The 27,983-nt window shown below is 40.1% G+C and overlaps 1 protein-coding gene across 5 annotated transcripts in view; it reads left to right on the top strand.

Moving 5' to 3' along the window:
* PATJ (PATJ crumbs cell polarity complex component) overlaps positions 1-27,983 on the top strand; it is a 359,039-nt gene that overhangs the window by 260,665 nt on the left and 70,391 nt on the right. For 4 of the 5 annotated variants that reach the window (XM_081486637.1, XM_081486635.1, XM_081486636.1 and 1 more), the window contains 3 exons: positions 14,655-14,729; positions 18,843-18,957; positions 22,241-22,374. In XM_081486637.1, the coding sequence (XP_081342763.1) occupies positions 14,655-14,729; positions 18,843-18,957; positions 22,241-22,374 (324 nt within the window). The remainder of the gene's footprint in view (positions 1-14,654; positions 14,730-18,842; positions 18,958-22,240; positions 22,375-27,983) is intronic. The other variant, XM_081486634.1, reaches the window with a different exon arrangement.

Here is a 27,983-nt window from a genome sequence, read left to right as displayed (position 1 = left end):
TTACCACTAGTTCCACCTGGGAAGGCCTGGTATACTCATACAATGGATGCAGTTCTTTAACAGTGAAAGATAAAGAGGTACTGATACATGATGCTAAAGAATAAAAATCTATAGAGACAGAAAGTAAATTAGTGGTTGCCTATGTCTGAAGGATGGGTAATGATCCTAACGGGTACAGGGATTCTTTCAGAGATTATGAAATGCTCTAAACTTCGATTGTGATGACACTTGTACAATTCTGAATGGTAAAACCATTGTATTGTACACTGTAGATGGATAAACTTTATAATATGTTAATTATGTATCAATAAAGATGTTTTTTAAAATTACAGGAGGAAGAAGAAAGGGGAAAGACAGAAGATAGATAATCCACAAACTAAAATCAAATCAGAAATTAAAAAAAAATTATTTATTGGGCTGCTCCAGGTCTTAGTTGCAGCACACAGGATCTTAGGTCTTCTTTGTGGCATTTAGGGTGTATTTAGTTGTGGCATGTGGAATCTTCATTGCAACATGCAAACTCTTAATTGTGGCATGTGGGATCTAGTTCCCTGACCAGACTGAATCCAGGCCACCTGTGTTGGGAGCTCGGAGTTTTAGCCACTGGACCACCAGAGAAGTCCTTCAAATCAGAAATATGATTCTAAGCAAGCTTGAGACTGGAAATTCTGTGATTCTGTTAAGTAACTGTAATATGATCCCATGCAAGGAGCTTTTAATGTATAATCTCTCCACCTTTTGGAACTTTTTGCCAGTGTTTAATAATCTGCACCCTAACAGAAGAAGCTTGACTTCTTTGTCCATCAGAATTAAAACCTGAGTTTATTTTCATACATTCTTGTGTTTGGCCCACTGCTGCACTCTGTGCTGGTTCCTGGGAAGATACTACCGAAGGTAAACAGATGCAGTCTCTCTTCTTGTGATGCTTACAGTCTTCTTAGGACAGTGACATCATGTAATGTCACAAATAGATTGAAATCTAAACATTGATCAAAGCTAAGAACAAGAGGTGTTTGGTGCTAAGAGAGCATATTATAAAGGGATTTGACCTTTGTGGGGAGGTCTCTCCCAGGGAAAACTGAACTGAGATCTAAAGGAGAAGCTGGTGCTACCTGACAGTGGGAGAAAGAAGAAACAAAAGAGGGAGCTAGGCAACCTTAGAGCCACAGTGGGTCTGGAAAACTGAAATTCTGAACATTCCCGGTTGCCAGAACTGGTGAGGTGGGAACTAAACTGGAGCGGATGACAAGAACCAGGCCACACTGATGAGATGGTCTCTGTGCTCATGGCAGTGGGAAGCCGTGGGGGAAGCTTTGGAGGTGACTTTATTTTTTTTTTATTTTTATTTTTTTTAAAATAAATTTATTTATTTTAGTTGGGGGCTAATTACTTTACAATATTGTAGTAGTTTTGGAGGTGACTTTAAACTGTGGTTGAACTGTAGCGATCGATTTGGACAGCGGCCAGTGTGGATGCTGATGGGCTGGCTGGGAGTTTACTGCAGCAAAGGCAGTGGCAGTCTGGGAGAGATGGTGGTGGCAGGATATAGTCTCATATTCTGTCTTTGCAAAAATTAGAATAAAATAAACAGCAAGGTAATATATGTGTTTACCAGCTAAATTCCACAGAGTTGCCAGTCAAAGAATGTGCCTTTCTTGCTCCCAGTATGCAAACCTACTGCTGTACGTGTGCTTTGAAGCTTTCCTCTGAATGCAGGTTTAAAGCTATTAAAATGGCAATTGTTACACCATCTGGGTCTTGAGAACAAGCATCATCCCAGGGCTTGGCCAGCAGCCCGTGATAACCCTGCTAGGAAATGCCCCCAGCAGATGTGCCTGGCATTCCTGCCTCGTTTTATGACACTGCTTAGCAACACTGCAGTCTGCCTGTCAAGTGATCCCTGTCCTTACAGACCTGGTTCATGTCCAGCAGCATCAAGAACACTTAGATTTTTCAGAATTTTTCAAAATGTCTAGCTTTTTTTCAAACTGCCTGCAGTGTTTGTCTTTACTATTGTCTTTCATTATGAAATGTAATTTCTGATCCTTAGAACAAGAATAGAAGATTGAGAGGAATATTGCAGTCAACTCAAAGTGCGTTCAAACTATAGTTTCTCTGTGGAGATTTTAGAATTTACAGGGTAGCAAGATGCCTGGGGAAGCATGAATTGTTTCTGAATTAACTATCATTATCCTAAATGGGCTGTGACATGGAAATTCACACTGCAGCTGACAGTACATTTTACCATTTCAAGTCCCCACCAGCCAGAATAGCAGCATCTTAGGAACACTTTTTACTCTTTTCCTTGATGCACTTGACCTGTATAAAATTTTCAAACATGCTTATTGAAAAATCAGTGTTGAGTGTGATAAATAATACCCATATCCCCAAATGGCCTGATAGTACTTGCTTTTTGCAGATTAAAAAGACTGTCAAATATAAATCATGGGCTCTGATATCTGAACAAACATGAACTTCCCCACCAGCCTTCACTAGCTCTGACCTAGAATGTGACTTATTCTGTCTTCATTTCTTCATTGAAAAATGGGGGTGTGGGGGGAAAAGGCTAGTCATTTTGTCCTGTGAAGATCAAGTGTGACTTTGTATGTGAAACCCTTAATAATGCTTGGCATGCAGAAAGGCTCAGTAAATGTAGCTATTGTTCACACCAGATTTTGTCTATATAAAATCTAGGTGTGCTAGAACCCTCATTTTTCATACACATTTCCTGAGAATCTGTGACGTGTCAAACTCTAGGAATGTAAAGATAAGATATCGTTCATCCAGGAGTTCACCACCTTAGGTCTAACGCAAAGGTTACAAGCTGCTTGTCAGGATATATTTACATTAAAGATCCTTGTTTCTATTTTCTACTGAAAATGGACCAGCATTCCAAGCTGCCCTTTTCATCAATTATTCACTTCTAGTTTATTTCAGTCCCTACCTTTCCACCATTCTCTAACCCTAGCCTGCTTCCCATCACCTGTAAGTACCTGAGTACCTACATCATCCCCATCACCTGTGAGTACCTGAGGCTGCATCCCAGGTCTACAAGCCGTGGTCATGCGTGTGGGCCTGGCAGAAAGTGAAAGCTGAGAAATAGACAGGAGCTGTTGGTGGAGAGCCTTGTGGACCAGGAGAAAGGGCTTAATACCTTTGACATGTTTTTTAAAGGGAGATTATAATGATGAGATTAGCCTATTGATAAGATCATTTTGAGCTTATGTGTGAAGAATTTGATAGAAAATGTCAAAACTGAAGACAAAGAGTTAAAAAGCTGTTAGAATAAAATGAGACGAAAGTTGATAGTGACCTAAACTAGGGGATCTGTTAGTGAGTGCCGATTTTCAGTAAATACAGGAGTTAGAATTGATAGGACTTAATGATTGTGTGAATGTCAAAACTGAAGAAAAGGAGTGATGCAAGGACTCTCAGATTACAACATGGGCAGCCAACTGGCTGGTTGGTTGATGCCATTCACCAAGAAAAGAAAGAGAAGAGGAAGGGAATTCCCTGGTGGCCCAGTGGGTTAGGACTCGGCACTTTCATTGTTGTGGCCCCAGGTTCAATCCCTGGTCCCAGAACTAAGATTCTGCATGCTGTGCAGAGTGGCCATAAAAGTAAGGTGAAAAAAGAAGAGGAGGAGAAGCAGATTTGTAGGGAAAGATGATTTGTTCTGTCTTGTCTACTGAGTTTTAAGTGTCTTTGTAAGACAGAAAACTGTTATATAATAACTATTTATTAGTACCTGTCCCTGTAATAGACACTTGAAAAGATTATCTCATTTATCCCAACAAAAGCAGTAGTAGTAATAATAATATGACCCATTATTTGCTGAGCACTTACCGTTTGTTAGGAATGAACACAGTGTATTATCTTCATCTTCCCCACAATAAAGCATCATTACCTCCACTTTGCAGACCAGGGACCTGAGTATCTGAGATGCTGAGTCACTTGCTCAAAGGCTTAGGGGCAGAAAGTGCCACAGTAAGGATTCAAAGCAGTATGTGTTTGACTCATGGGCCTAACTCATGCCACACTGCCTTTCCAAGAGGTACCTGGTATCAACCCATGAAGAAGCTGAAGTTTAGAGAAGTCTTATTTGTCATAGAGCATGTAATATAACTAGAACACTAGGATCTGACCACAGTCAGACTCCAAAGTCCAAGCTTTCTTCTTTATCCAGATAATACTAAAGAATTTTTAATTAGACCCACATGGATCTGTGACAGTTTTTACTGGTCAGTGGGAAATATGAAAAATAATAACCACATGGAGAGTTCTTCATAAAGCTAAATTTATTTGATTTAAAGGACTGTCCTTTAAAACTGTGTTCTAGCTAACTTTTTAGTGTAAAAATGGCTCTTCCTACAGGACATTCTGGTGGTAATATCTGGTGGCAGTTGTGGGGAAAGGACCTGACTAAGTTGAACCCTCTTAAATCACTGATATTTGACCATTTCTTGATTCATAAAATAGCAAATTCATATGCTCCAGCCTAATATTTCTATGCTCTCAATTACTTGCCCCCCACAGAAGGTAACTCTGTAACCCCAAAATTCTTTTGAAAAATTTCTGGTCTGTGAAATCCCAAAGTCTAAGAAAAATTTACTTTGCTTCATATTGTGTCCTTGAAATCAGGAATACTTTGCAAATGATTCAATGGAGCAGACAAAAGCTGGCTGCAGTTTTAAACCTGGATAACTGGGAGGTTGATGTTGTCACTAAATTAAAAAAAAAAGGAAAAGCATAAGAAAGAAACAGACTTATGGGAGAAGGTAATGAGATCAGTGTGGAGTTTTAAAGAAATAATACACCACCTGTATCAGGTTCAGTTTGTCAATTTTGACTGCTGTGCTTGATTAAAAAATTACTCCTAAGTGCTTTAGAAGTGCTGGCTTCCAAGATTGGAAAAAAATAGTTTAAAATGTGTTTCTGATGATTATAGGCTTCTTCTTAAGTCTTCTATATCCAGGCTGGAATTCTCAGGTGTAATACCCTGCTCATTTTTAAAGCAAGATCTTGAACTATTTGCTTAAAATCCACTTTATCCCCAGTTTGCTCTCCATCAAGAGCTGCAGGATTTCTAGTTTGGCTCTGGAAGCCGAAGCCCCTGTGTGAACACTGTTCTCTGTTTCAGATCCAGTATGAAAACAGCATCTACAGCAGGAGTGTAGTGTTCCCTATAGGAGAATTTTTCTGAATCAGCATCAGCCTCTCTTTTGTGACAGTTGCAAATTGCCAATGGCAGAGTTCAAATGCATTCACATATGTGGCATTTTTCACAGCTCATCGTTCTTTATGTCTTGTATTTCTGAAAATCACTTGAGATTTGCCTACATGATAAATTTCCCTTTCCTAGTAATAAAAAAAGGACTATATATGCAGTCAAGTCTACTTCTTGCACAAAAGTCACAAGAGAAAACCTTTGGTCTTTTCATTCAATTCTCTTCCCCTCTGCATTGTAATGAAGATAATACAGAGATGTGAAGTAACCTCACAAACTCAAAGACAGTAGAGATGTAGATACACATTTTTAACACAGATTCACATCTTGGACATCTGCTAGCTTTCTTTCACTCCCATCCGATTTAATGGCCTGCTGTGGAGACTTGTTATTCAACTTCAAATTTCATCTTGCCAGAAAGGAAGCTATTGCTTACCAGATATTTCTAAATTGAGACAGTAATCTTTTTTATTTTTTAAAAGATTTTTTTTCTTTGATGTGGACCATTTTTAAAGTCTTTACTGAATTTGTTACAGTACTGCTTCTGTTTGATGTTTTTTTGTTTATTTATTTGTTTTTTTGGGCTCGAGGCATGTGGGAGCCTGAAGGGCTACAGTCCACAGGGTTGCACAGATTTGGACATGACTGAAGCAACTTAGCATGCACGCATGCTTGTAGAATCTTAGCTCCCTGACCAGGTATCGAACCTGCACCCCTTGCATTGGAAGGCAAAGTCTTAGTCTCTGGACCACCAGAAAAGTCCTGAGAAAGTAATCTTATAATCCTAATTATTTAGCAAGCATGAGGGGCCCAGAGAAGCTCTCAGTTGTGACAGCCCAGTGCCCTGAACTCATACTTTCTTTCTTGTGACTGGTGCTCCATCATCTGAATCCCAGAGCTTCTCAGAAGTGTAGTGGTGTTTCTTGTAAAGTTTTCATTTCTCTGTGCATGCATGCTCAGTTACATCAGTCGTGTCTGAGTCTTTGCAATCCTATGGACTATGGCCAGCCAAGCTCCTCTTGTCTTTGGGATTCTCCAGATTCTCCAGGCAAGAATACTGGAGTGGGTTCATTTCCTCCTCCAAGTTATCTTTCCAACCTAGGGACTGAGCCTGTGTCTCCTGTGTCTCCTGCATTGCAGGTGGATTCTTTACCCACTGAGCCACCTCTGGGGAAGCCTTATTAGTGGACATAATTTTAAGATCCTATAACCTAAAACCTATGTTGATTATCTTATTTTTCAAAGAAAGCAGTCAATAAGCAAGTTTGTATTGAAGTCCTGTTATATCCCCAGCACTGTGAGAGCCACAGGGCATATCATAGTGAGCAGGACACGTAGATCTTCCCTTCAGAGCTTTCAGAATTTCTGAGAATGATGGCAGCTAACGCTGTCACTGCATTTACTATGTCCTCTAAAAGGCATTATTCTAAGTGCATGCATTCGTGTCTCATATTAGGTGAATCCTATTACTATCCCCAGTTTATAGATCAGGAAACTGAGGCTCAGAGACACACAACTAATAAGTATCACAGGCAGGATCTGAATCTGACTTTAAATGACTTAGTGTTGGTGAGTACTATTGAAGGGGAAATTAAGATGCTGCGGGACCTTTTGCTAATGTGATTTCACTTGATCAGGTGATTAGATGAGTGAGTAGGAATTAGTGTGGGACTGATCTACGCAAAACTTACCTCTTTAGTCTGTTGTCTTATGCTCAGTCCACTTCATCTTCATTTAGCTACCTTATTGGCTACAGGTTGTTTTTGCGTAACTGAAGGAAGGGACAGTTGGAACCAGAGACCTGGTGTTGACAGAGGTGATTCTGCACATTTGTCTGACTCTTCTCAGCTTCAGACCTGCTTCCTGCACAGCTATTCCCAGCACCTAAGCCTCTCTGCTAGAAAGGGACTGACTCTCTGCCTTTGGGTTTACTTTTATTCTTGTGTGGTTTGAGTGTCCACACTTGGACCAGTCATGTGTCCAGACAGACAGGCATGTTGAGTAGCCATCTTGGGGACAGAAGTCAACCAGTTTTGGTGACTGTAAGCTGAACATCAGTCCCATTATTTTCTATCATTTAGGATGTTCCCAGTATTGCTTTTTATGTCTACCCCTCTGAAGCTCCTGCTCTAGATCAGAGTGATTTACCTGGCCCACCAAGCATTTTGTTTTAAGAACTCATTGGCTGTGCTGAATGTGTCACAGAATGTGTCATATCAGTTTGTTTCATGAAGATCTTTCTGCTCTCCTTCCTCAGTTTTCTTACTTAGAGGTCCCCTGTGCAAAGTCAACACCTTAGAATGTCCCAGAACCTCATCTTTGAAGGTGCTAAGATCTCCCTTGGTGCCATAGTTGGGAAATTAGTGGTGGTGGTGGTTGTTTAGTCGCTAAGTCGTGTCTGACTCTTGTGACCCCATGGACTGTAGCCCGCCAGGCTCCTCTGTCCATGGGATTCTCCAGGCAAGAATACTGGAATGGGTTGCCATTTCCTTCTCCAGGGAAATTAATAGATTCTAAATTTATGTGTAAACATGAAGGAATGGCTTGTTCTGACTTGTTAACTCTAAAATGGAACCTCTGTGTTGAGGCTGACTCCTGGGAATCTTGTGTGAGTTGTTGGGAGGAGGTGAACCCTTTCCCTGCCTCTGTGGTTTACCTGTTGCTTAAGGCAGGGACTCTGGAGCAAGATGTGTCTGCGTTCAGTTCTGAGTCAGTGTATACTTTAGATTCTCAGTACTTCAGCTATGAAATGGGGATGATGAAAGTACCTACCACATAGGTCTATTTGTACATTGACGTCTCAACATACATGTAGCCCACCTGACTTGGTAACTGGCAGCCCCACCTGACTTGGTAACTGGCAGCCATACTCCTTATGGACTGCAGCACACCAGGCTTCCCTTTCCTTCACTGTCTCCTGGAGTTTCCTCAAACTCATGTTCATTGTGTCAATGATGCCATCCAACCATCTCATCCTGCGTTGCCCCCTTCTCCTCTTGCCCTCAATCTCCTGCTAATAGGTGGTGGAATCAATCTGAACCCAAATTTTTTTGGCTGCTAGTCCAGTGCCCTTTCTTTTTATTTAAAAGTGCAAATGATGAGGACAAGTTCTGCGAAATTAGTAGTACCTCTGTGTGTGTGCTTAGTTGCTTAGTCGTGTCTGACTCTTTGCAACCCCATGGACTATAGCGCTTCAGGCTCCTTAGTCCATGTAATTTTCCAGGCAAGAATACTAGAGTGAGTTGCCATTTCCTATTCCAGGGGACCTTCTTGACCCAGGGGTTGAACCCACGCCTCCTGCATTGGCAGGCAGATTCTCTACCACTGAGCCGCCAAGGAAGCCCAGAAGTGAAAGTGAAAGTGTTAGTTGCTCAATGGTGTCTGACTCTGTGACTCCATGAACTGTAGCCTACCAGGCTCCTCTGTCCCTAGAATTCTCCAGGCAAGAATACCGGAGTGGGTGGGTAGCCATTCCCTTCTCCAGGGGATCTTCTGACCCAAGGGTCAAACCCGGGTCTCCTACATTACAGGTAGATTCTTTACCATTTGAGCCACCAGGGAAGCCCCCAAAGTGAAAGTGTTAGTCATTCAGTTGTGTCCGACTCTTTGCAACCCTATGGACTGTAGCCCACAAGCCTATTCTGTCCATGGAATTCTCCAGGCAAGAATACTGGAGTGGGTTGCCATTCCCTTCTTTAGGGGATCTTCCCAACGGAGGGATTGAACCCAGGTGTCCTGCATTGCAGGCAGATTCTTTACCTTCTGAGCCACTAGGGAAGTTAGTATAGTACCTCTATGTCATATGCAAATTGAGTTTTAAAGTATTTAGCAGAGAAGTCAGCTTCTTTGTCACATTGCTGGTTAATCTGGCTTTAAGCAAAGATAGAATTGCAGAGTGCTGTATCGTTTTCAGTAGAGGCACTTTTTGCTCTTCCAAAGTCTGTTAGATTCACACTGGAAGGAATAACACCAATAGTTTCCATTTATAAGATAGTTTAGAACTCTTATTCTGAAAATTTCAACGAGCACCATTTATTGCCTTTCCAATGTCTTTCTTCTCTTTTTTGACTGTGATCCTTTAAAGTAGAGGCCACAGAACACCTTCACTGTGTGTTCTTCTTTCATGACTGGCTCTGAAATCTACCCAGATGCATTCAAGATTTAAGTTCCTGAACTTTGATTCATTCAACCCTAGCCCTTTATCAAGCTCATCTTCTATTCTGCCGTATGTTTAAGAAGCAAATAAGACAAAATCAATTATATTAGTATCTTAACTCATATATATGAAATCTAGAAAAATGGCATGGATGAACCTATTTGCAGGGATAGAGATGCAAACATAGAGAACAGGCTTTGGACACAGTTTGAAGGGAGAAGAGGAGGGTGGGATATATATGTCCGACGCTTTGCGACCCCATGGACTGTAGCCTGCCACGCCCCTCCATCCATGGGATTCTCCAGGCAAGAGTGCTGGAGTGGGCTGCCATTTCCTTCTCCAAAGGATCTTCCCAACCCAGGGATCGAACCTGGGTCTCCAGCATTGTCGGCAGATCTTTACTGTCTGAGCCACCAGGGAAGTCATATATATACACACTACCATTTGTAAAATAGATAGTCAGTGGGAAGGTGCTGTACAGGCACAGGGAGCTCAACCTGGTGCTCTGTAACAACCTACAGGGTTGGGATGGGGCAGAGGGGGAGGGGGAGGCTCAACAGGAGGGGACATACGTATACTTGTGGTTGAGTATGGCAGAAGCCAACACAATACTGTAAAGCAATTATCCTCCAATTAAAAATTTTAAAAAATAGTGATAAAATTAACAGGTCATACTGTTAAGGGGCATCATGCTGGGGGCTCAAGGAAGAATTAAAGGATGAGGTAATTTTAAAATTCATTTTATGTCACATAATCTGTTTAGGAGTAAAGTTTAGAAAAAGAAAAAAAAGCCAGGAATGAGGAGAAGAGTTCTAGGATCTTTCTCCCATATGGGGGGAAAAAGAGAGACTCTCTCTAAATAAGCTATAGTTATGGTCCTAAAAAATATGTTACAGGTAGGCAGCTAGTGATACTTGCAGTCATCCAGGAGTCCTAGGCTGCAGTCTCAGAACATTATGTAGTGGGGTTCAATCTCTCAGGTTAGAAGATAATAGGGAATTAGGGAGACAAAAGGAAATTATAGCCTAATCTAGTAATAGTGAATGACTGGGCATAACCTGATCATTATATATGGTGTAGTTACAAATCTGATGGGACCCTGTTGAAGAAAGAGTATGTCAGCATCTCCAGAAAAGAAACCAGAGTGGGGACTGGGGTGGGAGTTTCAGATAATACACCAGCACTCCCCAAAGGAGAAAATGTCCTGTCCAGGTAGTTGTTTTCACCAACCCTAAAACAGAGTTGGGAATGTGGGTTTATCATAGATTGGTTTCATTTACTATTATCATTAGGATCTTTAAACACTTGCTATTTGCCAAGTACCATGCTAAGTGCTCAGATCATGAACTCCTTATTGCCAAATTCAGACTGAAATTGAAGAAAGTGGAGAAAACCACTAGACCATTCAGGTATGACCTAAATCAAATCCCTATGACTATACAGTGAAAGTGAGAAATAGATTTAAGGGACTAGATATGATAGACAGAGTGCCTGATGAACTATGGATGGAGGTTCGTGACATTGTACAGGAGATGGGAATCAAGACCATCCCCAAGAAAAAGAAATGCAAAAAAGCAAAACGGCTGTCTGAGGAGGCCTTACAAATAGCTGTGAAAAGAAGGGAAGCGAAAAGCAAAGGAGAAAAGGAAAGATATACCCATTTGAATGCAGAGTTCCAAAGAAGAGCAAGGAGAGATAAGAAAGCTTTCCTCAGTGAGCAATGCAAAGAAATAGAGGAAAACAACAGAATGGGAAAGACTAGAGATGTCTTCAAGAAAATTAGAGATACCAAGGGAACATTTCATGCAAAGATGGGCTCAATAAAGGACAGAAATGGTAGGGACCTAACAGAAGCAGAAGATATTAAGAAGAGGTGGCAAGAATACACAGAAGAACTGTACAAAAAAGATCTTCACGACCCAGATAATCATGATGGTGTGATCACTCACCTAGAGCCAGACATCCTGGAATGTGAAGTCAAGTGGGCCTTAGGAAGCATCACTAAGAACAAAGCTAGTGGAGGTGATGGAATTCCAGTTGAGCTATTTCAAATCCTGAAAGATGATGCTGTGAAAGTGCTGCACTCGATATGCCAGCAAATTTGGAAAACTCAGCAGTGGCCATAGGACTGGAAAAGGTCAGTTTTCATTCCAATCCCAAAGAAAGGCAATGCCAAAGAATGCTCAAACTACCACACAATTGCACTCATCTCACATGCTCGTAAATAATGCTTAAAATTCTTCAAGCCAGGCTTCAGCAATACATGAACTGTGAACTTCCAGATGTTCAAGCTGGTTTTAGAAAAGGCAGAGGAACCAGAGATCAAATTGCCAACATCCGCTGGATCATCGAAAAGCAAGAGAGTTCCAGAAAAACATCTATTTCTGCTTTATTGACTATGCCAAAGCCTTTGACTGTGTGGATCACAATAAACTGTGGAAAATTCTGAAAGAGATGGGAGTACCAGACCACCTGACCTGCCTCTTGAGAAACCTGTATGCAGGTCAGGAAGCAACAGTTAGAATTGGACATGGAACAACAGACTGGTTCCAAATCAGGAAAGGAGTATGTCAAGGCTGTATATTGTCACCCTACTTATTTAACTTCTATGCACAGTACATCATGAGAAACGCTGGGCTGGAGGAAGGACAGGCTGGAATCAAGATTGCCAGGAGAAATATCAATAACCTCAGATATGCAGATGATACCACCCTTATGGCAGAAAGCAAAGAAGAACTAAAGAGCTTCTTGATGAAAGTGAAAGAGGAGAGTGAAAAAGTTGGCTTAAAGCTCAACATTCAGAAAGCTAAGATCATGGCATCTGGTCCCATCACTTCATGGCAAGTAGATGGGGAAACAGTGGCAACAGTGGCTGACTTTATTTTTCTGGGCTCCAAAATCACAGCAGCTGGTGATTGCAGCTATGAAATTAAAAGATGTTTACTCCTTGGAAGGAAAGTTATGACCAACCTAGACAGCATATTCAAAAGCAGAGACATTACTTTGTCAACAAAAGTCCATCTAGTCAAGGCTCTGGTTTTTCCAGTGGTCATGTATAGATTTGAGAGTTAGACTATAAAGAAAGCTGAGTGCCAAAGAATTGATGCTTTTGAAGTGTGGTGTTGGAGAAGACTCTTGAGAGTCCCTTGGACTGCAAGGAGATCTAACCAGTCCATCCTAAAGGAGATCCGTCCTGGGCGTTCATTGGAAGGACTGATGTTGAAGCTGAAACTCCAATACTTTGGCCACCTGATGCAAATAGCTGATTCATTGGAAAAGACCCTGATGCTGGGAAATATTGAGGGCAGGATAAGGGGATGACAGAGGATGAGATGGTTGGATGGCATCACCGACTCAATGGACATGAGTTTGGGTGGATTCAGGGAGTTGGTGATGGACAGGGAGGCCTGGCGTGCTGCAGTTCATGGGGTCACAAAGAGTCGGACAGGACTGAGTGACTGAACTTAACTGAACTGATGCTAAGTGCTTTTCATGTATTGCTCCGTTTCATCTTTTCAACATCCCTTCTGTGTAACTAGTCTTATTTTTTCCGATTTTATCAATGAAGAAACTCAGGCTTAGAGAAGTCAGATAACCTGATCAGGATTTCAGAACTTTTAAGTTGAGGAGCTAGGGTCACAAACTCCTAACACTCTACTCTACAAGTCCCACTTTCTTCTCATCTTGAGATAGCTTAACTACCTGCCAACTGTGTACTCGTCCTCTCTGCCTGGGTGTCTCTCAGACATTTACCAAGCACTAGAATAAACCCATGGGTGGCACAGTGGTAAAGATTGTGCCTGCCAGTGCAGGAGACGTAAGAGACACAGGTTCAATCCCTGAATCGGGAAGATACCCTGGAGGAGGAAATGACAACTCAATCCTGTATTCTTGCCTGGAAAATCCCGTGAACAGAGGCGCCTGGCAGGCTACAGTCCATGGGGTCACAAAGAGTCAGACACGACTGAGCACGCACATTGTTGTTGTTAGAGTAAACCCATCCTTTCTCCTATCCAAATCAGTCTCTCTCCATGTTCCCTGCTTGACCAATCAAAATGCATGAGTTCATGCCTTTGAGTAAACCATCATATGATAATTTCCCCTGTAAACTGCGGAGGAGGCCATGGCACCCCACTCCAGTATTCTTGCCTGGAAAATCCCATGGACGGAGGAGACTGGCAGGCTACAGTCCATGGGGTCGCTAAGAGTCGGACGACTGAGCGACTTCACTTTCACTTTTCCCTTTCATGCACTGGAGAATGATATGGCAACCCACTCCAGTATTCTTGCCTGGAGAATCCCAGGGATGGTGGAGCCTGGTGGGCTGCCGTCTATAGGGTTGCACAGAGTCGGACACGACTGAAGCGACTTAGCAGCAGTAGCAGCAGCAAACTGCCTGTAAAAAAAGGATGAGATATGGTGGGAGCAGAGATAAGCATTCTGCTCAGTTTATCATTGTTATCATTTATTTCGATTAACTGTACTTTAACTACGTATCACTTTCAGATATGTTTTTATACTTTGCATCTCTCTCAGGTCTGAAGTCCACATTTCTCCATGGAGCTCTGACTAACATATCTTTTATCTCCCAGTGTCTTTAATGAGTGTGCTTTTTTGCTTTCAATCAGATATCTTGCTGCTGCTGCTGTTAAGTCGCTTCAGTCGTGTCTGACTCTGTGCAACCCCATAGACAGCAGCCCACCAGGCTCCCCCGTCCCTAGGATTCTCCAGGCAAGAATACTGGAGTGGGTTGCCATTTCTTTCTCTAATTCATGAAAGTGAGGTCGCTCAGTCGTGTCTAACTCCTAGTGACCCCATGGACTGTAGCCTACCAGGCTCTTCCGTCCATGGGATTTTCCAGGCAAGAATACTGGAGTGGGTTGCCATTGCCTTCTCCATCAGATATCTTAAGGGGAAAGGAATTCTAATATCTGGACTGGAAACTTGAAAGGATTTAACACTTAGTATAAATATAGATATGGGGATTACTGGCATGATAGCAGAAGAAAAACCTCTGGCTGAAATGACCATAAGAAGATATCTGATAGGCTTAAAGGCTGACAGATCTGAAAGGACCAGAAAAGCATTCGGAAATGACAAGCTGCATTCATTTCTGAGAGTTATTACAGGTGGTTGAATAAAACTTTTCAGCCTGGTATGTCATTTTTGGTAGTAGCTTGAAGCCCCATTAAATGGTGCTTGACTGCTGAAGTTGGAGAAGGCAGGTGACCCCTGTAATGCTGATAACTGGCCTTATCTTTTATGTTTCAGGAAGACATCTCCCAGGTGGTTGGTTATGGTTTGGTGGCAGGTCAGCAAAAGGCACTGGAAAGTCCAGCTGACAATGTACGTAACTGACCCTTTAGGTTGCTCTACTGGGCTGGTATGAATTATAATGATGGGTCCCAGAAGAAAAGGAAATGGTTATAATGAAGTCTGATCCTTTATTACTTGGCAGGAAGCTATAATGTGTCTACCAACCTGATGACAATCCGCAGCTGTATCACCTGTTTTATGCAGAGTGTGCATAGAGGATATTTCCCTGGAAATATCCTCTGTTGTGTCCCTGTACCAACACCCTAAGGAAGTGTTTGAAAGTGAGGCATCTCTGAAAACACACTTACTCCTAAATTCTGAGGGCCTCGTAATGTCCTACATAATGTCATGAATAAAAATTTTAAGAGGAAGAATTTATAGTTTTGTAGAAATACAAATGTAAGAACAAATGTTTCTTATGTGTATAGCTTTTCTTCTTAAAAAAATATAAATGTCTATCTGTCAAACATTTGTACTTTTGTCAGTGTAGAACTTTTTTGTGCTGCTAAAATTAACATTATTACTGTATTAACTAGTTTTATGTTTAAGGAAGTATAGATTACTAGAGTTTACAGGAAATATATGATATTTCAAATGTTACCAAAGAAAATGCCTTTGTAAAATATCCAAAATTGTATGCTAAAAACCTAAATAAAGACAAATAAGTGTAGAAAGAACCTTAAAAATAAGGTTTAACTGAAAAAAATTTAATTCAACTGAAAACTGTAAGGAATTAAAAAAAAATTAGAACCAGATTTTTTTTTTAACTTAGGTAATATATTTGCAAATGCAATTAATGTGATAGTACTTTCTATACTGACACCTGTCTCAAGACACATATCAAGCATCTCTAAAATTTTATAACCCACAGAATTTTAGAACTCAGGTGAATTCTATACATCCTCTGGCCTTTCTTTTCCCTGTTGAAAAATGAGCGCTTAAATATCTAAAACATTCTCCTTTGGGAAAGTGATGATAACCCTTTTCTGTGGCTGCAGAAGAGAAATGGCTCAGGGATCAGTGGGCAACATCTTCAGTGAAGCTGTGTCAGCTCATCATAAAGAACTTCCCCAGCATTTGAGTTGTTCCACAATGGAATGAGATTCCTTGTGGAAATGGAATTTTTCATCCCTAAAGGTTTTCAATTAGAAACTGGCTGATCATTTATTAATATGTTATCAAAGGACATAAAAACAGTAATAGCTTTTATTAACTGAACTCCTAAGTTGTTCTTGAAATAGTGATAGGTTTATTTATGTACTTTTCAATCTTCACAACAACCTTGCAAGCTAAAGAGTTATCACCACCGATTTAAAGGTGAGGACATGTAGGAGGTTGAGTGGCTTGTCAGTGGTCATATAGCTAGTTAGTGATAGAAAACTCAGCAATTCATATCTTTTGAGTAGTGATTTTTTCCCTATGATGAAGATCTGATGAAGTATAGACTCTTTTCCCAGAAAAACACTGGTAAATATAACTTGGCTACAAACACAGAGGTTATGTAGTTCCCAGAATTCCCTCTGAAAATCATTTAGAAGCTCATTTATCCTGGGTTAAGAATCCATGATTTAACTTTAAAAAATAAATCTCAACTTAAAAAGACAAACATCTGCACCCCTACCTCTGAAAACATTTGTCTGAGTGCCACATCCCTAGTGCCAATTTCTTTGGTCTACAGTAGGAGTTCTAGCATTCAGAAATGTTAAACTCCCTAACAGTTTCTATTATAAAGACAGGGTTCAGGACCACTGGTTTAGTTAGGTTGAATGACTTATAAAATCCATTCAAACTCTGATGTTAGAATGTAGTAACACTCAACAGCAAATGCAATCTTTCATCTTTTAAAATATTTTTATGTAATTTCAAAATACTCAAATTTTACAGTCTACAAATCCAATCTTTATCTTTCAATACTTAGTAGTTTGGTTTTATGTCAATGGATGAATTATGGGAGCTACATTCATTCATCACCACACCTACCAACAACAAGCCTCTCAATATATGTGTTTGTTTCACTTGGTTTCTATGAACTATTTCCTCATTTTTCCAACCCATATTTATTGGAAACTTTCCTAGTATGCACAGTGAAATGGGATGCTACATGAACTGGGAAATAAAGATGAGCAACAAACATTCCCTATTGTTATAAAAGTCATAAGGTAGTGATGCCTGTCTCGTGTGCTTTCCTGTTTTAAAATTCACAGCTTTTCATAAAAGAGCTCTGCAGCCTGCACATAGCTTTGTTATCAGTTTTCTTTTTTGAGATGATGCAAAGGAGAGGTGACATAAGTACTGTGTGTATTAAGATTACTTTCAATTGCTGCAGTAAGTTTCTCTTTTACATAACAGCGTGGGCTGTGATCAGTTTGAGGATGACATAGTGTCTCCATGGTGTCATGGACCCAAGCACCTCTTATCTGATTAGTGCATCATTATTTGATTACTCTTCCATCTTCAAAATTTAGCATCTATTTTTTTTTTTTTTTTGATCTAAGATTGCTGCTCCAGTTGTTAACATTACATCTGAATTTCATCTAAGGAAGGGGAAGGCAGGATTGTTCTTCTTAAGAAAACAACCTGAAAATTGTACATTCATGTTTGTTTACATGCCATACCATAACACAAACTAGTCCATGGTTATGTCTGGCTTCAAGGAGGTTGGGGAATGTGGTCCTTAGAAGAATTGGATTGGTGGTTCCATTGTTCAGTTTTCTTGTAGTAACTCCTGGTTTGTCATTTGTCTACTTTCCTCTTTTTAAAATCACCAAAAATATATATTCAAGAACGTCTTTTTAAATAAGTGTACAATCATTGTTCAATGATGTTAATAGAAAAACCGCAGAGGAAAAAAAAATGAATATCAGTAGAATCATTGCCTAGCAGCTGTTTGATAAACACTTTAAACTTGTAGCATTCTTCAGATATCAACTTTTATTCCTACTCCTTCCTTTTATTAACTGTGTGATTTCAGATGTCACTTGACATTTGTGTCTTGGTTTCTTCATCTGTAAAAGAGAGTAATATTGTCTAATTCTCCAGGTAATTTCTCATGATTAAATGAATTCATGGATATGAAAGCGTTTTTGAAAACTGGCGAGCACAATATAGATATACAATGAGTGGTATTGCTTTTCTTGTTGCATACTGCACAATGCCTTGTATTGGAAGCATAGACTTCCACTGATGGAATCTTGGGGTGGTGTTGTTCTGGAGCAGTTACCGTGATCCTATTTCTAGACTCCAGGGACAGGCTGGTGCTTCACTGCCTCCACCAGAATCTTCCAGCTGGGGATGGGTTCCCTGGCTAACTACAGATCCAGAAGGCAGGTCAGGTTACTCTGTATATTTCTTAACTGCCTGTTAAGCAAGCATGGAGTCCTTTTGGTTTTTCTTAGTTTTCTAATACTAATATTCATTAGAGGTATTAGCAACAAAAACTTAGAATTACAAGTTCATTTTCCAAAGCTCACACAGCAAAGGTCTCTGTACTTTCATTAGTTACAGATTTATTTCCCACTGTATTTCCATGTCTTCAATTGTGCTCTCCTCATTCATTCATTCATTCATTCAGCATTTATCCAGGCCCTACTATGTTCCAGGCACTGGGAATCGAAGGTGAATAAGCTTTTGTTTTTTAGGTGAATGAAGTGCAATGATGTACCTGGCACTTAGTAGGCTTTCAGTAGATGCTTGTTATCCCTTCCTGCCCCTCATGTCAAATTAACCTACCTCATGCATCTTTGACCGTGTGAATGTGTCCAGAAGAGATGGGCAGTGTCATGTACTCAGAACATCCACAGCATAGATTGTTTTTCACTGCGCTCAGCACAGATCTACAAACTTCACACTGATTTCATCATGTAAAAATGCTTCCCAGCTCTGGCTTCATACATAAACCACAATGATGGTTTCTGTCCTTCTTCCCTTCCTTGATCCATCCTTCACCAAAGCACTTTAAAGTTAATTAAGGCAGCATGGGGAATGAAACAAAAATCATCCTAACTTCCCCTTGCCACTTCTCCAACTTGGATTTTCAAGAGGCATTATTGGAATGTTTTGGTGATAATACACCAGTTTTAAAGTCTTCTTCTTTTGTTACCTTCCTCTTCTCTGACATTCATCTAACTTTCCTTCCTTTTGTAGGCCGGCAGCCAAATGAAACAGCAAAAATACTCAACGAAAATCTCCTTCAGTTCACAAGAGATACCTTTAGCACCAACTTCATACCATTCAACAGATGCAGACTTCACAGGCTATGGTATGAGTCTTTCTCTGAGCAGACTTGAATTGATTCATCAAACCTTAGAAAAGGAAAGGATTGTGTTGTCCTGAAGAGAGCACTGGATCAGGAGTCATGAAGCCTGGCTGGCATCCTTGCTCTACTTCCTGAGCTTTGGGACTTAGATTGGTTACTTGATTTCCAACATCTTTTTCCTCATCTCCACCAGTGGAATTGCTTATTGCTTATTGAATATAAAAGTACTAGAATAAAAAAGGCCCTGAGTATATATGCTACTTGAATCTGAGGCTTCTGGATTATTATCTAATCATGCCAAAGATTGTATAGAGTTCACAAGTAGTGTATCTTAAAAATCACATTGAACCAATTGTAGACTTGCATATGTTGATATAAGCTATTTATAGACTGTTAATTTTCAGTGCTTAAAGAAATAAGTATTTACTTTATCTCTGAATTGCTGGATTGGATTATGCTGACTAATGGTTGAAAATAGAACTTCAAAATGAATAATGAATATTTCCATCTGCTTTTATGCAATATAAATCATTTTTAAAAGAGGGACTATTTAAAACACCTTGCTCACCAGTGGTAAAGCATGACCCTGCATAAATTTAGGAGGCCTGACACCTTTATGGTATTTGCCTTTTACATATTTTTTTTCATGAATATTAACTCTTAAAAATTTTACGAGGCAGGCATTATTCTAAAGCACTAGATTTTTACTAAAATACTTGATGAATGTGGTCAGTAAACTATGACCCCTGGGTCACAGTTGGCCCACCATCTGTTTTTATATGGTCTAGAAGCTAATAATGGTTTTCACATTTTTAAAAGGTTAGAAAAAAATCAGAAGACTGTTTCATGAAAATTGTATGAAATTCAGATCTCAGTGTCCATAAATAAAATTTTATGGGAATACTGGTTTGTTTACGTATTATCTATGGCTGCTTTCACACTATAAGGAGAGATTTGAGTAGCTGCACCAGAGCTGGTACAGCGTGTAAAGCCCCAGATATTTACCATCTGGCCTTTTACCAAAGATGTGTGATGACCCCTACGTAGACCAATGGAATCTTGGTAATAAATATCCCATATTTTTACCTTGTTAACAGAAATTAATCATCCCACAATTTAATCTGTGGAAATTATACTCATTCAGCCATCCACTTACCCAACATTGATTGGAGACTTGGTAGGAGTCAGGTCCTGGGCTGGATTCTTTGAGAGAAATAAACACCGAGACTGACTTACGACTGGGCTAGGGTGAGGCAAAAGCAGAAGAGGGAAAGAAATGCCACCTCCAGTGTCTCTGACTGTGTTTTCCCTCAGTTGAGAGACTAAGCTAGTGATTTATGTAAGCAGCATAAACTTTTTAAAGCATTCGTGAAACTCTACTGCCACGGTACATTGTTTTTATTGTAAATTAGTGAAAAATATAGCATGAAATACATATGTTGTAAAAATATCTTGAGTCAAATTAGGTTTACAATTTAATATTCATTTAATATGGCATTTTTAAATTGCTACTGAGGCTATGTCACTAAATTTCTCACTGTTAAACAAGAGGCCATTAGATTTATGAATTCCGTGTGGTCAGGAATGGCACCTATGTGAAGGCCACACTATGCCCGACCTGGGCTGAGGCAGCACATTATTTATTTGATCCCTTAAACACCCTCTTAGATAGCAATTACATACCTTTTCTGATGACCAATGAGCCTCAGTTTCATCCACTATTCATTTCATTAATTTCCTTGGAAACTCAAATCCATTTCTGCAACATCTGGAAACCTGTGCCCTTTTGTCCCAAAGACAATGATTATTGCTGAGTCAGAGCAGAACCCCTACAGGCTTACCTGGAGCCTGTTTTCTTTTGTTTTCTAGGAAGGACTGACAGACATTCTGCAAGGAGTCAGGTAGTAAATATGAGGCTTGTGGGCCATGTGGTCTCTCTTGCAGCTACTCAACTCTGCCATTAGCAGCTGTAGACTGGATTTAAATGAATTAGTAGAGCTGTATTCCAATAAAACTTTATTTACAGATATTAAAATTTAAATTTCTATACTTTTCACATGTGTTGAAATGTTATTTTTCTTTTGACTTTTTTTTTTTTTAACCTTTAGAAGTAGAAGCCATTCTTGGTTATGGGGCCATAGTCTACTGGCCCTTGCTTGTATAGAGGTTTGTGGATGTCAGCTTGGCCACTGTGTATTAGCTGCAGCTGCAGCAGATGGGGCCCTTTGTTATCAGTCCTTTAGCAAATTCTGTCCATGAGGTAAGGATCCTTGTGGCTCAGGGGTAAAGAATCCACCTGCCAATGCAGGAGACGTGGGTTCAAACCCTGGGTTGGGAAGATCCCCTGGAGAAGGAAATGGCAACCCACTCCAATATTCTTTCCTGGGAAATCCCATGGACAGAGGAGCCTGGCAGGCTACATTCCACGGGGTTGCAGAAGAGTCAGACACAACTTAGCCACTAAACAGCAACAAGAATCAGTATTCACAATGATCAAAATTAGTTATCGAAAAATATGATGTTCTCTAGAAACTATTATAAGATTCTCTTGAAACTGTCATTTTGAATGTTTGGATTTTTCAAACACTTCAAAAATGTTTGAGTGACTTTTGACTGAAAATGGACATGTGTAAATATTTTTTCTCCCAGCTTTTAGAAAAACTGGCCTAAAACAATGAGTTTTAAAAATAAAACAGCAAAATCTCTTAACAAGCTTTTTATTTATGGACCCAGCAATTAATTCTACAGTTTATAACACAATTTTTTTTTACTATGTTTCTATTTGGGGATTATTTTCATTTGTCATACTTTATTGATTAGATCCTTTATACATCTTAATTCATATGATATGCTCTAACTGAAAGTATTTAAGCACTATTTCTAGTATTTTATAACTATAGCTCAAAATTTATATATATCATTATTAATATATATAATTATGGCATATACCTACATGTACTTAATTATTTAATCAACTTAAATTTTTCCATCCCGGTTTTCATGGTATATTTTTAGATTTAAAAAATTTCAAGTACTGTGTAACTAAAGTGGTTGGTGGTTTGGGTTGGTGGTAGCTAATGTCTTCATCTCAAAAGTGTCATAGGAATGTCATGTTTCATCCATGGGCGAATGGGGAGTGGTGACCCAGTGTTCCCCTTCATGGTGCTTGGCAGGAAAAGAGTGAAACGATAAACAGGTACAAACCCTGCGCTCCCCGAGCAGTGGAGTGTACAAGCTGAGAGGCGTCTCCTTCTTGCCAACCATTCCGTGTTCAATTCTTCTCCAGGTGGTTTCCAGGCTCCTCTGTCAGTGGACCCCGCCACATGTCCCATCATTCCTGGCCAGGAAATGATTATAGAAATATCCAAAGGGCGTTCGGGGCTTGGTCTCAGCATTGTGGGAGGAAAAGACACACCCTTGGTAAGTTTCTAGAAGTACCATATATCCACTAGCACAGAGTTAGATACTGAGCCTTCTTATGGCCTCGTGTCACCTCTATGAAAGACTTGGCTTTTTTTTGGCATGTAAGTATATGAACTACTGCTATTATGATCATTATAATCCTTACTATTTAGTGAACTGATACATAAAAGTGTACATCAGTTACTCCAATCCCAAAATTTAGGCTTGGCTTTATTTTGACCATGTTCACATCTACTCATAATTTTTTAAAAAATTGGCCTCGAATGTCAGTTTTTACTTGTATGATGGATCTTTCATTATTCAGTACATTTGATTGTCACTAATCAATAGAGTTGTTGAAATGTAAAACTCCTTGGGTTTTGATTTATAAAAATGTGATTAATCAGTGCATATTATTTGAATAAGTAACACATGCACATTATACAAAATTAAACTGACACAGAAGGATATAAACTGAAAGATAAATCTGTCTTCTACCCTTGTTCCCTAGCCTTGCCTTCAACCCCAACCCCAACCAGGGCCTCTCCCTAGAGAAAATCACTCTTATTAATGAATATGCTTTTAAATGAACATTTTGGTATTTCTTTTGTCCATTTTATTTGGTAAGAAGTAAATTGTATATGGGTTTCCCAGGTGACTCAGTGGTAAAGAGTTCACCTGCCTGTGCAGGAGCCACAGGAGACCCAGGTACAATCCCTGCGTCAGGAAGATCCCCTGGAGGAGGAAATGGCAACCCACACCAGTATTCTTACCTGGAGAATCCCATGGACAGAGGAGCCTGGTGGGCTACCGTCCATGGCATTGCAGAGTTGGACACAACTGAGCACACACACAGCAAATTGTATATGCCAGATTTACAGATAGAACAAGTATAATATCAATAAAATTATTCTTTCCATTTTTGACAGGAATATAATATTTCTGTGTTTAGTACTGTTGTGGGGGGTGGGGAGAGATCCTGCTCTATTTTCCTGTAACAAATATTAGTTCCCTAAGGCACTAGGCAACTCAAGAACAACGTATGTTGCAGAAACCAGGGTCTTACTGCCTCTTATGTGTTTCCTGGTCATGCTCCTTCTCCCTCCTGCTATCAGGCCTTATCTAGAGAACCCTAGTAGTTCATTTGACCCCACTAGTGAGCCACCTGAACCTCAGTGTGCACAGAGGCTGGTGTTTATTTATTAAAGGATTTTATTTCCTTCAGCTCAATTAAAGTATTGTTAAAACTTTTCTCCAGGGTTCCATCTAATTATTTCCTGCATTACTCTCGCTTGGCCTGTGCTGGCAGGAACTGCTGTGTGTGGCTTCCCATGTCCACGGTGATGTTTCCATCAGCCTGGGTGGATTTGGGAACACTTGGAGTTTGCCAGCTCAGCAGCCAGTTTTAGCTCCCAGCTCTTTCATGGGTCTTTGGCTCTTTAAGGTCCCAGGACTTTTCTACTTTTTTGTGGTCTGGCTTGGAACACTCCCTGTTCAGCATTAGTTATTGAGGAAAGATGTGAACTCTTCCTTGGAAGCTTCCCTTCACGTATTTTGGTCTAGGTTACATTTTCAAATTGTGTTTTTAGTAATGCCTTCTAGTTATATGTGATCTGGCCTTTGAATAGTCCATAGAAACACTTTGGCTATCCCTCCAACCACCAGTGAGCTCCTGCTGTACCCAGGAGGTAACACTCCACCGACAAAGCACCAGAACAGTTACCCAGACCCACGTATGCATTCCACCCTCTCAGCTTCTGCTCACCTTCCCTCAACCTGCTCTCTTTCTACACCTTCCTGCTTCTTCCTCAAGAGTCTGTACCTCCTCCAGTCCCCAATGCAAGGCTTCCCTGGCTTCTCCAACTTCCACGATCTCTCCTGAGCTGATCTTGGAGCTGATAGTCGACCATCCACATATATATCATATACTAAGATTATTGGGGTGGTTTTCAGAAATTGCTGGTTGACCGTGAACATTAGGGATGTCTGCTTCTCATAGTCTATTGCCTCATTTTCCCAAACAGATGTTCTTGAATAGGAAATAAATTGAAATTGGTATAAAGTTATATTTGAAATGAACCAGAGAAATTACATTTTAAGGAAATTCTTCAGTGAATTCTTTCATAAAGAAAAATTAGCCCTCTGATTTATTTTTTGTAAATATGAATCTCTTAATAACTGCTTAAAATAAGACAGAAACTAGATTTCCCAGAGGAAGTTAGAAGACTTTATAATCAGCATATCTGACCTAACTGAATGAGTTTGTTGGCTGATTTTTTTTTCCTTCTTTTTTTGTTGTTATCAATTTGATTTTTTGCTTTGTGAGGATTGGTTAGATATACCTGTCTGCTCTTGGATCTTAAATACCATGTATGTTTGTGCTGCTGGTCACTAGCTCGAGGGCTTCCACTGTTTGACAGCACCTCCTGCATCCTGGTTGGGAGGCTATTTGAGAAATACTATTCTCTGCTTCTCTTGCCACCATGAGGCAACCAAAAAAAATTCTTTAAGGGCATCTTAAGGTTCATAATATATAGTTCTGCCTTTTGAGACTGTAAATCCCATTGTCCTTGGAAGGATAAGCACCACTTAAAAATGAGAAATGAGACACAGTTTTTATTTCCTAACCTCAGGTACCTCATCAAAAGCTGTAAGTTTGACTCACAAGTAATATATAGGCATGTTGTTTTGGTGCGGCTGAACAGCAGGGGGGTGGAAGGTGTTTTAACAAAGAAACCCAATGTTTACCACAACAAGTATCTTTCTTTTTTCCTTTCTCCACCTCCAAATTTTGACATAGGTCACATGGGATATACCAGCTAATTGACACTCCAGGTCACTTTATCCAATCAAGTCCTAGAAGTGCATCCAGCCAGCAGGCAGTCAGCAAACAAAGAGGAGACCGTATAAAAGGAATCAAGGACAATGCTGAGATCTGCTGACAGAAGTTCTTGCCTTTGGACTTTTGATTATGTGACACATCCTTATTTCAGCTCTGGTGCTAGCATATTCTAAGGGCTGGTGATCTTTCTTAAGGCTTTGCCCCAGCCCTCCCAATTAAGGTTTCTGTGCCCTCTTTATTGTGTATCCAATAGATTTTTTTGCCATCTTTAGAGGTATTAAGCCTCTGGGAGTTGGTCTTGACACCACATCAGTTCTATCTGCTATAAATAGTTTATCTGGAGCCAAGACAAATGGTTTCTGAGATCACAGAGAGAGAGCTCACTTAGCATCCCATTGTATTTGCAGCCAGCCATCTAAATAGACCTCTTAAAATACCAAGCTAATGCTGAAGGTGACCCTTTTGGGAAGGTTTATGAGCACACCTGGACCCAATCCTCCTTGACAACCTTTGTCTCTGTTGTTTGAACCATATGATGTGCTCCCAGGTCTGCTTTTGGGGAGTGTGGCTCTTGTGTGATAGGAAGCACGTGTGTGCTCAGAGGCTAGCCTTTGCTTACTGCTGAGGATACAAAGCTGAGTGAAACAGCCCTGCCCTTAAAGAGCTCACACACTCGTTCAAGTTGATTCTACTGCCTTTAATGTTTTTAATGAAAAACACTAATAGGGACTATTAAAACAGGGAATTTCTCTGGAAAGTAGAAGAAAGTGAAGCTGTTGCATGAACTTTCTAGATTTAATCAATACAGGCTAGTTTTTATGTGTGTTTCTCATAAGCAGGTGTCGTTAGTCTGTTCAGGCTGCTGTCACAAAACATCATAGACTGGGTGGTTTAAAAACAACAGAAATTTATTTCTCACAGTTCTGGAGGCTAGAAGTCTGGGTGTTAGCACAGTAGAATGGAGGCCCTCTTCTGGGCTGCAGGGTTCTCATATCTTTCCATGGAGAAAGGAGCAAGTGAGTTCTGTGGGGCCTCTTTTATTAGGGCACTCATCCTTGAGGGCTTTGCCCTAATACCTTATTTATCACCTCTCAAAGGCCCTGCCTCCTTTGAGGAGAGGCACTAAGATTTCAACTAAGGCACTAAGGCACTAAGGCACTAAGATTTCAACTAAGGCACTAAGGCACTAAGATTTCAACTAAGGCACTAAGGCACTAAGATTTCAACTAAGAGGCACTAAGATTTCAAGAATTTGAGGGAAACGTGCAACCAGGAAGCCAGATAAGGCCTATTACATAAAAGAGACAGTATACTAATTCCTATTTTTAAAATTTACCTCCATCCATCTTATCTAGCCATCCTTTCATCCTGTCTCTCTCACACCCCCTTTTTGGTCTTGGAGTAGCAAATTTGCATGAAATCTTGTGGCTCAGAGACTTGGCATATTCTTCCAAATGAAAGACCAAGGACTCTTACCTCTTGTGATACTTGCCTCATATTGCTAACACCTATCCCTGAATACCTTGGGCATCAGAAATGTTTGCTTACTAATTAGAAGTTTTACTTGCAGTGTCCTATAAAAACTAAAATATAGCTCTCTGGTGTTATTAATTGGGATTATTTTATCAGCCTTGGGAATTCTAGAGAAGAGAAAGAAAAATATTTTATAGTATTGGCAAAAAAAAAAGAAAGAAAGAAAGTTCTTCCCCTTCCTTAGCTATTGGGACTTCCCTGGTGGTCCATTGGTTAAGCCACACTTCCACTGCAGGGGATGTGGGTTCAATCCTTGGTCAGGGAGCTAAGCACCTGCATGCCACATAGCACAGCCAGAGGGGGGATAAAAAAAGGGTGTTGGCAGACTTGAACTATGTTTTTGGGGTTGAGCAAGTGAAGTGAAATGAAGGTAAGTTTCTCCAGGACCCTCACTCTCTATTTTCCTTTCTCTGAGTGCCATTGTTAAAGGTCCTAGACTATAGACAATGTTTCTATTAAACCTAACAGGAAGCAGAGCAGGATAATGATGCTAATTCTACAGTATCAGAACCCCAGATCTTTAACTGTGGGGCCTTGAACAAGAGAAACTTTCTAAGTGAAATCTGCTTCTTCCTTTGTAAAATAGTGGTGATGACCAAATCTACCTCTTAAGGCTGGTATGAAGATTAATTAACATAAAGAATATAAAGAAATTTTCCCAGTGCCCATCTACATTGAGTTCAGCAATTATTATTATTAAACATATTATCTTCAAGTAGATCCTTTGCTCCCTTCATCTGTGTGTCTTTAGTACGTTACCTGAACACTGAGAAACATGACTCTTTCCAGATAATTAGTTATTTGTTTTTCAGCATCAAGCTTTTAAAAAATGATTCCAGCACTGTTAATATATAATTAATAAATATCATCTCATTTACCCTTCACAACAACCCTATAGGAGAAGTAGTAGTATTATCCCCATTTTATAGGTGAGGAAACCAAGATACAGATAAGTTAGGTAACTTCTCCAAGGGTATAATTCTAGCAGTTGGTCCAGTTGGAGTTTAATCAGATGATCTGACTCAAAAGTCACAGTATTTGGGCCCCTTTCCTAGTGCTGCCACTCTGTGTCATCAACCTCCACCTGAAAAAGGGAGTTATCCATCTCACCTGCCAGACTCTGAGCTCCTTGAAAACAGGCCTGCTTTATTTTATTTTGTATCTTTAGTACCACCATATATTGCCTTGTGCACTTAAAAAGATGACTCCATCCGGCCTCATCACACTCACTGTGAATTCCAGCCATGTCAGC

This window comes from Giraffa tippelskirchi, chromosome 5, assembly GCF_054371585.1.
Source record: "Giraffa tippelskirchi isolate mGirTip1 chromosome 5, T2T-mGirTip1v1.2.pri, whole genome shotgun sequence".
NCBI lineage: Eukaryota > Metazoa > Chordata > Mammalia > Artiodactyla > Giraffidae > Giraffa > Giraffa tippelskirchi.
This window is presented reverse-complemented; position numbering and strand designations above follow the sequence as displayed.